The 15,444-nt window shown below is 36.7% G+C and overlaps 2 protein-coding genes across 3 annotated transcripts; both read right to left on the bottom strand.

Moving 5' to 3' along the window:
* Window positions 1-4,999: 4,999 nt before the first annotated feature.
* LOC125230202 (cold shock domain-containing protein CG9705) lies at window positions 5,000-6,352 on the bottom strand. Its single transcript, XM_048135285.1, has 3 exons — window positions 6,149-6,352; window positions 5,945-6,067; window positions 5,000-5,402 (listed from the first exon to the last, which is right to left on the bottom strand). The coding sequence occupies exons 1-3, from the start codon at window positions 6,253-6,255 to the stop codon at window positions 5,249-5,251; spliced, it is 384 nt and encodes a 127-aa protein (XP_047991242.1). The 5' UTR covers window positions 6,256-6,352; the 3' UTR covers window positions 5,000-5,248.
* Window positions 6,353-8,147: 1,795 nt separating this feature from the next.
* Window positions 8,148-15,205, bottom strand: LOC125230654 (tyramine beta-hydroxylase). Of its 2 annotated transcripts, none has more exons than XM_048135885.1 (11): window positions 14,669-14,876; window positions 13,824-14,044; window positions 13,133-13,273; window positions 12,618-12,881; window positions 12,260-12,409; window positions 11,963-12,095; window positions 11,142-11,308; window positions 10,528-10,710; window positions 9,572-9,759; window positions 8,857-9,013; window positions 8,148-8,510 (listed from the first exon to the last, which is right to left on the bottom strand). In XM_048135885.1, the coding sequence occupies exons 1-11, from the start codon at window positions 14,829-14,831 to the stop codon at window positions 8,409-8,411; spliced, it is 1,869 nt and encodes a 622-aa protein (XP_047991842.1). In that variant the 5' UTR covers window positions 14,832-14,876; the 3' UTR covers window positions 8,148-8,408. The 2 variants fall into 2 exon arrangements, with proteins under 2 accessions (XP_047991842.1, XP_047991843.1); XM_048135886.1 differs by lacking the exon at window positions 14,669-14,876 and adding an exon at window positions 14,983-15,205 and having other exon boundaries at window positions 8,149-8,510.
* Between the last annotated feature and the right edge of the window lie 239 nt (window positions 15,206-15,444).

Genomic DNA, 15,444 nt, shown 5'->3' with positions numbered 1-15,444 from the left:
TCAGACTCGAGTCTGATAAAGGTAATTCAATATTTCTTGAAAAAGACAGATTTTATGATTTCTTCCTAGGTACTACATGTACCTACACCTAAATTTTTTGTAAAAAAATAAATCATTCTTTTATATACATCATTTTCCATACATTTGCTTCTCAAATCTTTTGATTTTGTGGTAAGTGGTAATAGACTTAGATAGAGTTTAGTAAAATATGCACACGTCTTTGTGAAAAGTGTATAAAGTAGCTACGACGTTATGCTTGCGAATGAATGTAATACCAAATACTACGATTTGCTTCTGAACTTAAGACTTTATGCCTAAAATATTTAGTGCTATGAGAAAAGAAGTAAAATTTTGAGTTTATGCCGCTTTAATACCGATTAATTTAGATTATTACTGAAATTTAAGTTCGATCTAATAAATTGAGCATAAATAACGCCAATAAAATAATAATATTAATAATGTACCTAATGTTATTTATTTATGTTTAATTGTCCTTCAGTATTCGAGCATAACACTCAACTCCCGGCTAGTAATTTTAAATTATCACAAAACAAAACTTTCTACAACAAATATTTACTTTAAAATGATTATATATTTCACTTATTAGCTAAAACAATTGAGAGCAAAACCAGAAAGTGACAATGGTATAATATTAGCGGGTTAAAACTACACTATCTCGCTCTAACTAGCCTGGATGCAACCCTTTGGTCATAAAATAGGCACTACGTGAATTCGAGGAGTGTCTGACTTAATGAATTTACATATCTTTTATAGACGCGGTGGTAGTTTTGTAAAATAACCAGGCTCATATTACACATTTTCGTCCAAAAATATATCTTTTTTCAATTCCGGAATTTTCGAGATTATGTGTTTCAATTCCGGAACTGTAATATCGGAAAAATTGTCCGAAATTCCGGAATTTCGAGATTCCGGAATTCCGGAATGCAAGCCCTAATACATAAGTAATTATACTTTACCATCTAACCCCGTACAATACAATGCCCAATTCTTTTTAAGACATACTAACAGTTGCTGTAAATAAGTTAAAAAAAAACCTTTCTGCTCCATCAGCAGATCAGCTCCATGAAACCATAATATATTGCATTGTCACGTGATTTACATATGTGTGCAAAATTTCTGCTCAATCGGAAACCGGGAAGTGGGTTAAATTTAGCTTCTACGTTTTGACCCAAACTGACAAGGCAAGTTGAATAAAAACTTGTGAAAATCTAAGCCACTGAATCACTCACAACGCTAACAATAGGGTCGACTATAGGTATATTATAAGGCCAAGAACCTTGCATGTAATGCTGAAGGCGCCGTTAGGCGTAGGCGCGTGGGTGAAGCCACCGCCCACGACCTCGCTGTTCGAATGACATCGACCCTCAATCGCTTAGGTGTACCTTACTCTTGAAACTAGAAAATTTCGTATAATGTACAGTCAGCACAATGACATTAAATACTATACACCGTGTTTTTTTTTGTTTTCCGTTAAATTCGACACGTAGCATTACCAGGAACCACCCTGTATATGACTTTGAGTTCAATTCGCATAAAATTTTTTTTTCATCATTTTCATACATAATAAATGAATTTATTAGTGTTAGAAATCCTTAAAAATAACATTCAAGTTAGTGTCAAGTGATTGACGGCACATGTCAAAACAAATAACATTAGGAAATGGTAAAGGCACGTGTTCAGTGATTATCTTTATTTTTTTAATAACTCGTTAACCGGAAGAGTTAAGATCATCATCATTTCAGCCATTAATCGCCCACTGCTGTAGGCCTAGCACATGATGGCCGCGGGAGTATGTCGCCGCGAGATAGACTACCCGTCCTTATGTCATTAATACAGTTAGAAGAAGACGTGGCATCTATCTCGCGGCGACATACTCCCGCGGCCATCATGTGCTAGGCCTACTGAGCATAGGCCCCTTCCTGTACGCCACTTATCCCGGTCCTGTGCTAAATCTCATCCAGAAGTGCCCCGCAGTTTTTCGAATGTCGTTCACCCAATGAGCCAACGGATGCCAGGCGCTTCTTACATCAAATCTTATACTTTTAAACGAGCAATTCTTGTATATTTATTTATATATACCGACGATCTCGGAAACCGCTCTAACGATTTCGCTGAAATTTGTTATGTGGGGGTTTTCGGGGGTAAAAAATCGATCTAGCGTAGCCTTAGATCCCGGAAAACGCGAATTTTCGAGTTTTCATGAGTTTTTCTTTCGCGATAGTAAACGTAAAATATGGTCGTTAATTTCGCCGCGCGCGCATCGATTCCGCTTAGCTCAGTCGTACGATATCGGTCTAATGTACGCAGATAGGTCGTAGGTGTCAGGGTTTCGAATCCCGGCCAGAAATTAAGTTTTTGTTTTTTGTCTTTTTTTTTTGTTTTTGTATTTATAAGTTTTTTTTTTATCTAAAGACGTGATATATTAAAATAGAACCGAGCGAAGCTCGGTCGCCCAGATATTATAGTATAATGCGTTGAAGTGGCAAAAATAGGTATACTAGATACAGGACTTTATATCCTGTAAATTAAGGTCGTTTAGATTTTTTTTGCACTTGCTTTTTTGTGTCCCTGTGGTTGGCAGTGTATTGACATCTTTTTGTTTGGCCCTATGGTGGACTGGTAGAGAATATCACAAGGTACTAAGTCCGCCATTTGTAGTGTGAAATAAAATTTTAAATGAATGTCCTTTGAATTATTTCATTTTAATCCCTCCACGCTACTGTATTTATTCAACGGACCGTGAAAAAATGTGTATGATTCATTAAGACTCCCTAAACATTGAGTAAAACGTCGATAAGATAAAATATTGTACGGTGATAAATTATAGTGCAAATGCGTTACTGACGATTAGTCACTACCTACCTACTCGTGTACAGTAAAAGTAAGCAAAACTATACCTAAAGGATATTGTTGTACCAGCAACTATCCTTTTAGAGCTGGGAGTTACAATGCTATCAACTTGGTGGTAAAATTTTAAAGTATCCAACACGGGAAGCATGGTCGCGCGATAGACGATAAAATATCAGGCCGTCTCTATCGCACTTAAAAGTGCGATGGCTATTAAAACGAAAATACGATTTTTTTTTCAAAATACCTACACTTTAATAGGTATGGGTATAAAATAGTACATTACGATACAGGTGCGAAAAAAAGGAAGTTTGAAACGAGTGGTGACAAATTAAAACACGTCCAAAGGGTTACGAATTTACTTTTCGCACGTGTATCGTACGACGTTTTTCAGTACAGATAGCACTTCGAAGTTTCGACCTGGCATATAATGAACCACTTATTGCACTAGTGCGTAAAAAAACACCATCTGAACCTTCTGAAAATTAAGTTTAAGGATTTTAAGTAAAACCAGTAAAAATGCTTACACATAGATATTATATTCGCTGTCATATCTATAATTATAATACTAAGTACGGTTAACTAACTGAAGCATGGCATACAAAAGTAAAGGGAAATTACAATTAATAAAATACTACAAAAAGGGGGGGATATTGCAACCACTTAAAACTGTTATTACAGAAAATACTCCAAGAAATACTTTACGCAATCTCTGTAGGTATAGGTACGTATATTATAATGAGGGTTTTAGCAACTCACCCATAATAAAATCTTTAAATAGGTTAAAACATATCAATAATAGAAATTCATTGCATTGTTCGTATTTTTCATTCACACAATCTTGAAATATTCGAATTCTTGTAAAATGCTTTTTGGAATGGTATGAGGTATAAAAATGGTAATACATACATTATTATCGTTTTTAAATTCATTGATCGTTTCGTTAAGAGTACAGTTAAAGAACCAACACCTATAAAATTAAACACATTTGCAAATCTTAATGTAGGTATAACATTAGATCTTTGATTGATATCCTATCACAAATAGTGGCACAAATGATTTGTGCTTATAGATACTACATCACAAGAGTAAAGAAACATTAAACGGACAATTAGTGAACAAATCAGATTATTTTAGTAAATCTTATATATAAGTAGTCACACTACTATACATAAAAAAATATAAATTGAAATAGATGATATAACCTTAGTTCAGAAGAGCCATTCTCTGACCAGAAAAAAATAAACATAATATAGTAATAACGAAAATATTCGAGAAATTGTTTCAGTTTCGTCAGAATAAACTCAAAGATATTTCTAAAGGTGTACGGTAATATTTATGATGGCATTATGACTCCGGTAACATTTCTTTCTCTTGTGGCTACAGTCTACATTTAAATAATTTAACAATGCAACATAACATAAGACACTGACATCAGGTTATATATATACAAAGCTACATTTAGGCCAAATAATTCATTGTAATTAAATTACTAATAGAAACTTTATACTTTTGTGCAAGTTAGACCACAACACAAAGTTGCCAACTCACTAACCATCATTAAGTTTTTTTTTATATTTTTATAACTTCAATTCGAAGGAACAGGTCTTAAAGACAGGAATGTTGTAGATAAACAATGAAATTAAAACTTGAGTGCAAACCATTCTAAAACATTTGCTTTCTGTCTACGGGAAAGATGTATCAATATTATTGATTTTTTGACCCATCCAAATTTTGCAAGCTGTATAGAATAATTTTACATCATGTTTATACTGATAGTGGTCCAACTACACATATAATAATACACGTAAGAAGCCGCCCACTCTGTATTACTACAATGATATCAAAATCTTAAGATGATGGTAAAACCTTCAAAAATTTAGCACCACAATATTGGCTTCTCACTTTATCTGCACTGAACTTGTTGTGCAATATACTATAGCAATACAACCTTAAGTTCATTATTTAGTTCAAACATAATGTGAAGTTATGTGTCAAAGTGTCATGTGATCATGTCTCTGATAAGATTATTAGGCCAGTCTCCTGTCATTTTAGATAATATTATTATGTTAAGAATTATCTGAAGTGAATATTTATAATTATTGAATGTTCTATGTTCTATGTTCTCTATGTTCATATCTAATAACTTCAATTACTGAATAGTGCAAATATTTTCATTTTAATTAGGATAAAATATATTAAAAGAATATCTTTCAAAAGGAGATTCTGAGGGCTGCCAAATAAAAACAAAAAATAATATTATCTAAACAGGACAGAACATAGGTTCTACAAAAAAAACATTTAAAACATGGTGTACTGATATGGCAAGGGAGATACTCGCAAAAAAGTGTAAATATTGGGCAAATCTGTTCTTAGGAGGTTACAGCGGGGGCTCATCCCACTTGAGGTGCTTCTCTGGAGTCAGGTGCACTATGCGCACGTGAACGGCTTGGTACTTCTCGAACTTAGGCGGGATGGGGCAAAGGCGGTAAATCACTTCATCGCCAGGGAGTGGAACATACTCACCTTCAATGCTAGAAAGAATAAATACTACATTTAATAAAAAGTTACAGAACTGTTGTAGCTGTGTCTAATGAATATTTAATTTACTATTGACAATCCAATGTATATTTAGATTGGTTGTCTCAAGTCAGGGGTCAGCAGAGGCTCTACGAACATACAATTGTAACACGTCGAGAACAACCTCTCTCTGACTGGCTCTGAGTAATTTAGTTTTTAATACTTCTAGCCAGCAATTGTATCCAAATTATCATGAAATATTTTGTAATATGTTAATATTGGCATTGATAAAAATAGAGATTGAGTGCAAGAATTAGAAACCTACAATCATTCATAATAAAATCAGTTATCAAGTATTACAGGCCAATTACGCTATACATATAAATGAAAGAATGTTATAGAGGCTAGAAGCTATTGAGGACACCTACTGACCTCATATGGTCTATGGAGGTGTTAATTAGTTCTTCAACAACTGCTTTAAAACTTGCGCAATTTGCGAATTTAAAGTACTAAATATATGCTTAATTTGCTTCTCAAATATAAGAGGTTTACTTACTCAGAGATGTGTACAAATATATCATCGCCACTTTTTTCGGGGGTCACAAATCCATGACCTTTCGCCCGGCAAAATGACTTAATTTTACCGCTTTCTAATGGATTCCCTAGAGCTCGCTCAGACCTGAAAGAAAATAAAAATGAGTATACTTTCGTTCCAGTTCCTGAACTTAAGTATGTTTATGTCGTAAACCACAAGACTTACGTTGAGGCGGTCCGGTTTCGGCGAGTAATAATAGGACTAGGAAGCTGCAGGTGTGAATTCGTTTTATTAGGAGAATCATCGCTGTTGAAACCGTAGTCGTTCGACATGGCTTCGGAAAAGTAATACTGCAATAGTATTCGAATTGAAGAAAAGATATAATATAAATCAAATAGCGTCCATACACGACGTAGGCTGCGAGCGAAGGCCGGATACAATACAGATAAAAAATCAAAGAGACAATTAAATGTCAAATTAACCTAGACAGTCCGAATCGTAGTAAATTATCATCGAATGAAAAAAATGTAAACATAAATGCAAAATAATAATTTATAATGTAACAAAATGAATAATTTGATGGTGCGTTAATAATAGTAGACTTTCATTTACTTTACTGATATGAAATGAAAGTCAAACTGTAATAAAATTATTTTGTGTATGGCAATCCAATGGTGTCATTACAAAAGGCGCTAAATGTAATACATATAATATAAAGCCTGTATTTAAAAAGGTTCTTCTCTAACATTTGTCACATTTTTAGCTTGCGTAGGTAACCCGTGACATGAAGGCACAGCATATTCCTCTGGTAAACATTGCCCAATTCAAATTAATATTTAGAATCGTCCCACGATAAGTTTGCAATGATTTTCACAGCCTCGCCAGTGCAGATGTTATTTTAAACGTCAAACTTTGATGAAATTATGCATAGATTTAGAATTATTAAACTAGATTGTGGAATCACATTTTTTGCCATACTAAATTGAACCTTATCACTGAGACAGAAAGGTGATCGTATCAGACTAGCGAAAACGGTCCACATGAGAGGGCATTGTTTGGGCTGGTGTCCCTCTCGCACGTGTGGCCAGTGTTAATGAGGTTACCATGGTAGTAGTATTTTTATCTGTATATTACCTTACTTTATAACTTCTTATATTATTTTAGTGTTATATTCAAACTAGGGTTTCGATATATTTCAAAGAACTGGAAAATAATTATAATGTAATTATTTTGATGCCAATAAATCAAAGATTTGTGTAATTAAACAATATGTTCAAATAGGTATTAGTAGATTTGGTAGTAACTTTGAAAATTGACTGGTATCCCCAATGTATGACAGTGATGACGTCACTGAATAATGTTGACATTGTCAGTAAGTGCGAGAGGGACACCAGCCCAAACAATGACCTCTCATGTGGACACACTTTTTGACCTAACTACTCATTCTGGTTTAACTGTAATTCTGTGAAATTATGACGTTTACTTAACCCTTGCAGAGGCGGGGCTATTAAAACCTATGCAGACTTATCGTGGGATGATTCTAACCTTTTGACCGCAACGTAGATAAATAACCGGTTACATTAGTGCCGGTATGTTTTTGGTTTCTGCATTGTGTCTTACAACTTCTATGCTACATTTTGGAAGTGTTATTATTAGCTTGTTATTAGTATTAAATTCCACTTTAATTGGAAGTGCATATAATTTTAAACCGAAAAAATCATATTATAATAGTATTTTATTTCTAATTAAATGTGTGTAGGAAATGTCAATGGGGTATAAAAAAAACTATTCAGGTTTTCAGCCAAGTTTATTATGATCTGTTTTTTTTTAAATATAGGTACTATTAAGATTCTTATAACCATATTTACACTTTGAGATCTCACTATTCTTATCACCTATTCATTACTTTTAATGGTACATCTCATTTAGTTATTCAACAAGAGTATAAGTTAGTATTAAGCACAACGTTATATTATTAGGCTTACCTCTCGAATGTTAATACATGTTCTGTCCTACAGTTAATATTTTTAACAACAACAAGTATATAATAGCTGTAGGCCTAGCACATGATGGCCGCGGGAGTATGTCGCCGCGAGATAGATGCCACGTCTTCTTCTAACTGTATTAATGACATAAGGACGGGTAGTCTATCTCGCGGCGACATACTCCCGCGGCCGTCATGTGCTAGGCCTACTGATAAATAACTATATCCTAAGTGAGTAATCTTTTAGTTCTCATACAATTTTGTTTGTTGTATTGTATAGGTAGTTTGGTAAGCCAAACTTTGCAGTAAAAAACAACTATATTTTTTTTTCCAAATGGCGTGATCGAAGTAAAATATATATCAAATAATTTAACACCTATGTTCTAGTGATACAAGAGACATCGACCATTTGACAAATACACCTAGGTACTCTTTGAATTAATTACAAGTATATTAGGGTAAGACAGATGCTTATGGTCATGCTTGATTGATAATGCTTATTCATTTTTTGAACTGAATTCCATTGTGGGTATTAGGACAGACACGTCTTTCCGCTGGAAGAGGGAGCTTGATTTTGGGGATAGGCAAGCCCTCCCAGTCACCCTGAAACAAATACAAATGGAATAAGATGAAGCAGTGAAGTACGAGTATTATATGTGACTAATTCACTATCCGTCATATTATTATTTACACACTGTGTGATTACTACACGCTTAATATCAACCGATCTGTGGATATACTTAAGTTTATAAGTTTAGCAAACGGAAATATAGCGTTGGCACGGAAGAATCATTTGCAGGCCGACTATTGGACATTGAAATCCTTTTACAGTGTTGCAATGAACTCACTCGCAGTAGCCTCCATGGCTTTTACTTTAGACATCCTTTTGTCTACTCTTATCTCTATATCTTTATGTCTATGTAAATGTGTTTAATGTATGTTTAACTACCTGGAAGCGGTGCCCATCGGACTGGTTGCACTGCATGGATATTGGCGACTCCGTATAGAGCGTGTGTAACGCGCTCACTCTTAGCGGGCTCCACGGGTCGATGGACAAGTAACTCTGGCGAGGTGGCGATGACTTGGAGATCGACATGTTATCCCAGCTGAAATGTGCAATACAATTATCAAAAATTGGTCCGCTTAATATAACACATGAGGCTTTGTTCCAGGATTTTCTATCAGAAGACAAAAGACAACCTAAAACCTTTATGTTGAATTCAGGTTAAACAAATTGTTCAACTTGGCTGTTAGACGTTGTTGCAGAGCTATTAGTGTGTCGTGTAATAGTAGCCATAATCTGGCGCAACGATTTTGTTAGTAGAAAAAGAAAAGAAAAAAATATATAGGTGCGATAACAATGTACCTCCGACATTCTAATGTCACTCCTTTTTAATGGCAAGCTAGGTGTGTCTAAGAATATTCATAATACATACAGTAAAGTATCATCATCATCATCATCATCATAAGGCCTCTTACATCTTGACAGATGATTTAAGCAGCGTCTGAATGCGAGAGACACCGTCTCTCGTGACTATATGTATAGACCTATCCGGGAGCGACATGAACGTCCGCATTTCCTATTTACATGTAAATTGAGGCCCCGCCGCGGAGGAATAAAGTATACTAGGTAAGAAAATTAAGTTTCAGAAAAAAAACCGTACTTCCTCTCAAAATTAAAGAAGCTCTCCAGGGCGGCGTTTGAGACAGCACTCTTGCAGACCTCGAGGCTCGTGGCAGGGTAGTAGTGGATGTAGTTGACGCACATCTCGTCCGTTATGGCATGACCTCCAATTGTGGCGTTAGGGCGGTCCAGCGTGCGGTAGATGCAGGTTGTTTCCAAGTAGTCACCCTACATTATAAGTAATTGTTACATTTTACTGAAGAAAATACAGACTGGAAGAATCTAGAAGTGATGACTAGCTGCTATTCACGTTCATAATATCCAAAGACCAAGAGACACCCAATTACATAGGTACACATACAACAATCAATTCTGGACATCTAAGTCATTAGTTCACTCATTTTTAGGGTTCCGTAGTCAACTAGGAACCCTTATAGTTTCGCCATGTCTGTCTGTCCGTCCGTCCGCGGATAGGTAATCTCAGTAACCGTAAGCACCAGAAAGCTGAAATGTGGTACCAATATGTATATCAATCACGCCAACAAAGTGCAAAAATAAAAAATGGAAAAAAATGTTTTATTAGGGTACCCCCCCTACATGTAAAGTGGGGGCGGATTTTTTTTTCATTCCAACCCCAACGTCTGATATATTTTTGGATAGGTATTTAAAAATGAATAAGAGTTTGCTAAGATCATTTTTTGATAATATTAATATTTTCGGAAATAATCGCTCCTAAAGGAAAAAAAAGTGCGTCCCCCTCCCCTCTAACTTTTGAACTATATGTTTAAAAAATATGAAAAAATCACAAAAGTAGAACTTTATAAAGACTTTCTAGGAAAATTATTTTGAACTTGATAGGTTTAGTAGTTTTTGAGAAAAATACGGAAAACTACGGAACCCTACACTGAGCGTGGCCCGACACGCTCTTGGCCGTTTTTTTTCAAATGCTTGATGACCAAACAATTAAGTGGGAAATGGTGACTTAATGTGACTAACCGGCAAGACTTTAACAGGCTTATGCAGTAGCCTGATTTCCTGGAAATGCGTGGAATAGTGCATGTCACGGTTCAGCACTGGCAGCTCCACGCCGCGTCGTGAATGTCTCGTCCAAACTGCCACACCTGTCAAGTGCGTGTGTAACTGACTGCCGAAGACAGTGATGCCTTCTGCCGCGAGACCCTGAAAAGAGAAAATAACGCATTAATTCCTTTCGATCCTCCTTCATGCAACTTTACAATGATAAACATGAGACTCAAAGAGCTAACAACTATGCAGATTGCATATATTGCACATTTATAATTTTTACAATTAGAAACCATGAAACTAGGTAAATATTGCAACTGAATGAAAACATAAGCTACATAATGTCGGGATTATTTAACCTTTTGACCATCACTAACCGGTTGAACTGGTATGAGTTGCAGTATTTCTTATTTCTTTTGTATTATATTCAATAACATTTCCTATAAGCTTCCGTAAAGAGTAGGTACCTATGTTATTTAAAAAAAACAAGTATATGATGTCTAAAAAATTCGATGTTTTTTGTCGTACGAAGATTGATGATAATCATTTGGTATGTAAATTTGCGAAATGTATGATGGTAAACTTACAACGCCGGTGCACTGTGGCACGCAGTAACCGGTTAGGGGAAATGCGTCTTGTCCCGGCGGAATCGCCATTTTGTCCGTATACTCGAGGCCCAGTTCCATGATCGCCGCGTCGTATTTACGCCGGTTCGGGGTCACGTACAGCATGATGCCAGAACTATCCACCCAATCTAAAATTTTACAAAAATCACATTAGACATACAGTCAACCAATTAGAATCCCTTGGCCACTCTATAACTTTGTCGTATTGACACCGTGCTTTATTTGTTATAGAAGTCATTTTGACTTTTATTGTGAAAGGGTTCTACAGTGGCCTAGGATTCGGATTGATTGACTGTACCTACATATAGATCAAAATAGCAATTAGAAAAGTTATTTTTTTTGCCAAATACTCGTATAAGTTATCTTTATATAAAATGAAGATATTTTAAAATACAGGTTATATAAGATATTTTATAGTTATTTGTTATACAAGGGGGCAAAGTTGTATTTTAACGCCGAGTGTGGAATTGAAAAACGAGCAAGTGAAAGGATTCTATAGTTGAACCACGAGCGAAGCGAGTGTAACACAAAACTTTTCCCCTCACTATAGGGAGGAAACTACAACGCAAAAAATGCGTTTATCACTGCTTCCAGTAGTTCTACAGGTGGTAAATCATCTTTATTATTAGATTCACTTACTTTTATTAATTTTAAAGAAGTTAATTTGACTTTATTCAAGGTCAAATTACTTTACCCACTAGTGGATAAAGTGCGTTTTTACCCGCTGGTATTAAAGGACAAAACACGTGTTACCGAGCAAGTGAGGGGGAAAAAAAACAAACCTTTTCTCATTTCTGGATTATTGTAATGCACCTCCAGCATGACGAATTTGCTTGCCTGAGGCCCACCAAGAGGTAAACCAGCGTCGTCAGGGTACGTAAATGGACGAGCTCCCATTGCCCATGCCGCTTTTACCTGTGTAAATAGACAAGTGTAAGATTATAGACTTGGCTGTATTGAGGCCCGTAACGTCCTTTATCGTAAAGCCCCATATTCTCATAACTGTGTGTAGATCTATGCTAACATATAGGAAGACGCATTGACTAATCTTATATCTATTATTATATGTACATTAATACCTTAGAGCATTTATTGGTAATCGCAGGTCTATCTGGAGCAAAGCAATTGCCTTCGTATAATGGGACTTCTTTCTTAGGATCCACGTCACAGTAGAATACTTCCATATGGTGTACCAAGCCTTCATTTCCTCGAGTTATAACTGATTCAAACTGTAAAAGAATATAGTTACAATTATATATCGCATTCTAAAAATCTCTCTGTCTTCAATATCTCAATAGTCAATACCACATGTTTCTCATTTGTACATTCTACCTACTCGAACAATAAATAAATTGTGTATTCAATGAATATATTCCAACCAATTTCAAATTATTACGAGCTAAAAGTACCTATATTCCTGTAAGTAACTAGTCATACCTGTGTGATATGATGAACCTTCTCAGTAATGAAATCAGGCAGCTTGAATACTCTGCACCAATAAGTAGTATCACTACCTGGAACCTTAAGATCTTTATTTGTGAAGTGGTATTGTGTTCCTTCAGTTTTAGGTCTATTCACAGGGGTCAGGAGCCGTACTCTGATGAAGCCATGATTTTTAGTAGTTGTGCAAGTCAAGCAGAGCCCTTGAGATGAGAACAGTTTGTCGGTTCCTCTAGCCCAGACCACGTGGACTGTTCCTTCCTGTAGGAAAACATGTAATTTTATTTTATTATTGTGTTTTTTAAACTCATATCAATTTCAATTCTAAAAACGGCCTGATAAATAGACTGGGGAATGGTGATAATGATTACCGGTAAAATAGGTTAAATTAAAAACCGGTATGCGGTAAAATAGGTTAAAAGAAAATTGTTAGTACCTAATAATGAAATAACTTGTAAAGCATATCCTTATTAGATATATATGTAAGGGTAGTTAAGGTTAAAAGGTTAAACCTCGATGATGTAATCGTGATCGTCGCAGGTGTCGAAGGGGCGTTCAAAGAGGATGGTGCGTGTCCTCCCGTCAAGGTGAAAGCCCTCACAGTCTTGTCGCGGGTCGTGGAGCAGGCGCCCGGAGCCGTCTGCGTGCATGTCCTAAAAGATGTATTCAATGTGTACTTTTTTAATGCAGTGACTTGTAATCATAGGAGATAATCGAACTATTATGCAATCAGAACCAGAATCAGAACTATTATGCTATTATATTATTTTTGTTTCGTTTTCTTTTAACCCCTTATTTGCCAAGAGTGGCCCTGAAGCTTTAGTAGTTTCATGTGTTCTGCCTACCCCTTTATGGGATACAGGCGTGATTGTATGTATGTATGTAATATGTTATGCAATCACTAATATTAACATTTTCAATAGTTTTAGTAAAAATCAGTGCTTAGGTGAAATGCATATGTTAAACAAGAATAAACTTTTTAACGAAATATGAAACAGTTGGTACCAAAACTTAAAAACTTACAAAAATAATTTAAGATCCAAAAACCAAGTTAACTAACTAGTTATTTTGTCAATTTCCTCGTATTCCAGGAGTAAACCGGTAATTTAGGTTAAAAGGTTAAATTAAAACTTTAAAATGTCGTCCCAGCCTTAGCAATTCATATACATTCAAATTTATCTATTAATTGATAAAGGTACGTACCTCGAAGTGCTCAGAGCCGTTATAATCAGTCCACAGCACACACACATCTGAATTCTCCAGGTCCCCTCGATCGGAAAAGCCGAGAGCCAACCATTTGAACACGGGCGCTGACTCGGCCACTAGCAACTGAAATTGAACCCTCCGGTTGGCGTAGTCTACACGCCATCTCAACACCAGCTGGCCGTCCGGGTCCAATACGGACTGGCTTTCTGCGACATTCCCTGAAAAAATAATTGACATGCTGAAGCTCTTAAGAGCGAAAATTGAATTCCCATGGAATTCAAAAATTGGGGACATCCGGGACATCACTCTATCTTTTTAATTATTTTACGCCGTTTACGCCTTCATTAGAGTAAAAGAGAAAGATCCCCGTATTAACTTGGGTACCTATCGGTTTTCAGTTTTCACAGCCGCGGCAGGCATAGATTTATATGTATAATATATTAAGCTAGATTGAGTTGTCAAAAAGTGACGCCAATAAGTGTGTCCCCATGAGAGGGTAAAGTTGGGGCTGGTGTCCCTCTCGCACTTATTGCCACTGTCAAAATCATTTGAATGACGTCATCACTGTCATTATTTGGGGATACCAATCAATATTCAAAGTTACTACCAAATCTACTAATACCCAATTAAAGGTTTTTGACGTGATAACGTCTAATAACTCGTTACTACGGGCTGCATGCACGAAAAAGGCGGAGAGAGTAGGCGAGCAGCGAGCACACACACGAGCTCAGCGCGAGGACTCTTGCCAGCATGTTCCCGAGCGCTCGGCGCGGCGGCAGGCGAGAGGATGGACACGGCACGGAATGTGTCCACACCACCAGTTGTTTATTGTTACATGTTACCTGCATGGAGAGAGTAGGCGAGCAGCGAGCACACACACGAGCTCAGCGCGAGGACTCTTGCCAGCATGTTCCCGAGCGCTCGGCGCGGCGGCAGGCGAGAGAATGGACACGGCACGGAATGTGTCCACACCACCAGTTGTTTATTGTTACATGTTACCTGCATGGAGAGAGTAGGCGAGCAGCGAGCACACACACGAGCTCAGCGCGAGGACTCTTGCCAGCATGTTCCCGAGCGCTTGGCGCGGCGGCAGGCGAGAGAATGGACACGGCACGGAATGTGTCCACACCTCCAGTTGTTTATTGTTACATGTTACCTGCATGGAGAGAGTAGGCGAGCAGCGAGCACACACACGAGCTCAGCGCGAGGACTCTGGCCAGCATGTTCCCGAGCGCTCGGCGCGGCGGCAGGCGAGAGAATGGACACGCGCGTCGCGCGGCACGGAATGTCGGGAGTACAGTCAGACAATTATTTCACTTTTCCATTTACTGCAATCTTAGGTTAGACTTTTTATAACATAAATAGGTACTTATACAAATAATTATGTGTACCAAATTTCAAGTAAGGTAATGGCGCCTATTAACGTGGTACTTAAGCAGATTTCAAAAGATACCAAAAAATTAAGGGTATCAAAGCTCATTAACGACCACAAATATTTTTTTTATGGAAGAGTATTTATTGAACTATTAGTTTTGAAGAGTTTTAGGATCATTTTAGTTTATTATATGTCATAAAATGATTATTGAAGCCAACATACCTAAATTTTCTATTACCGTGG

Source organism: Leguminivora glycinivorella, chromosome 10 (assembly GCF_023078275.1).
Source record: "Leguminivora glycinivorella isolate SPB_JAAS2020 chromosome 10, LegGlyc_1.1, whole genome shotgun sequence".
Classification (NCBI taxonomy): Eukaryota; Metazoa; Arthropoda; class Insecta; order Lepidoptera; family Tortricidae; genus Leguminivora; species Leguminivora glycinivorella.
Note: the sequence above shows the minus strand (reverse complement) of the source record. Positions and strands in the feature narration are given on the sequence as shown.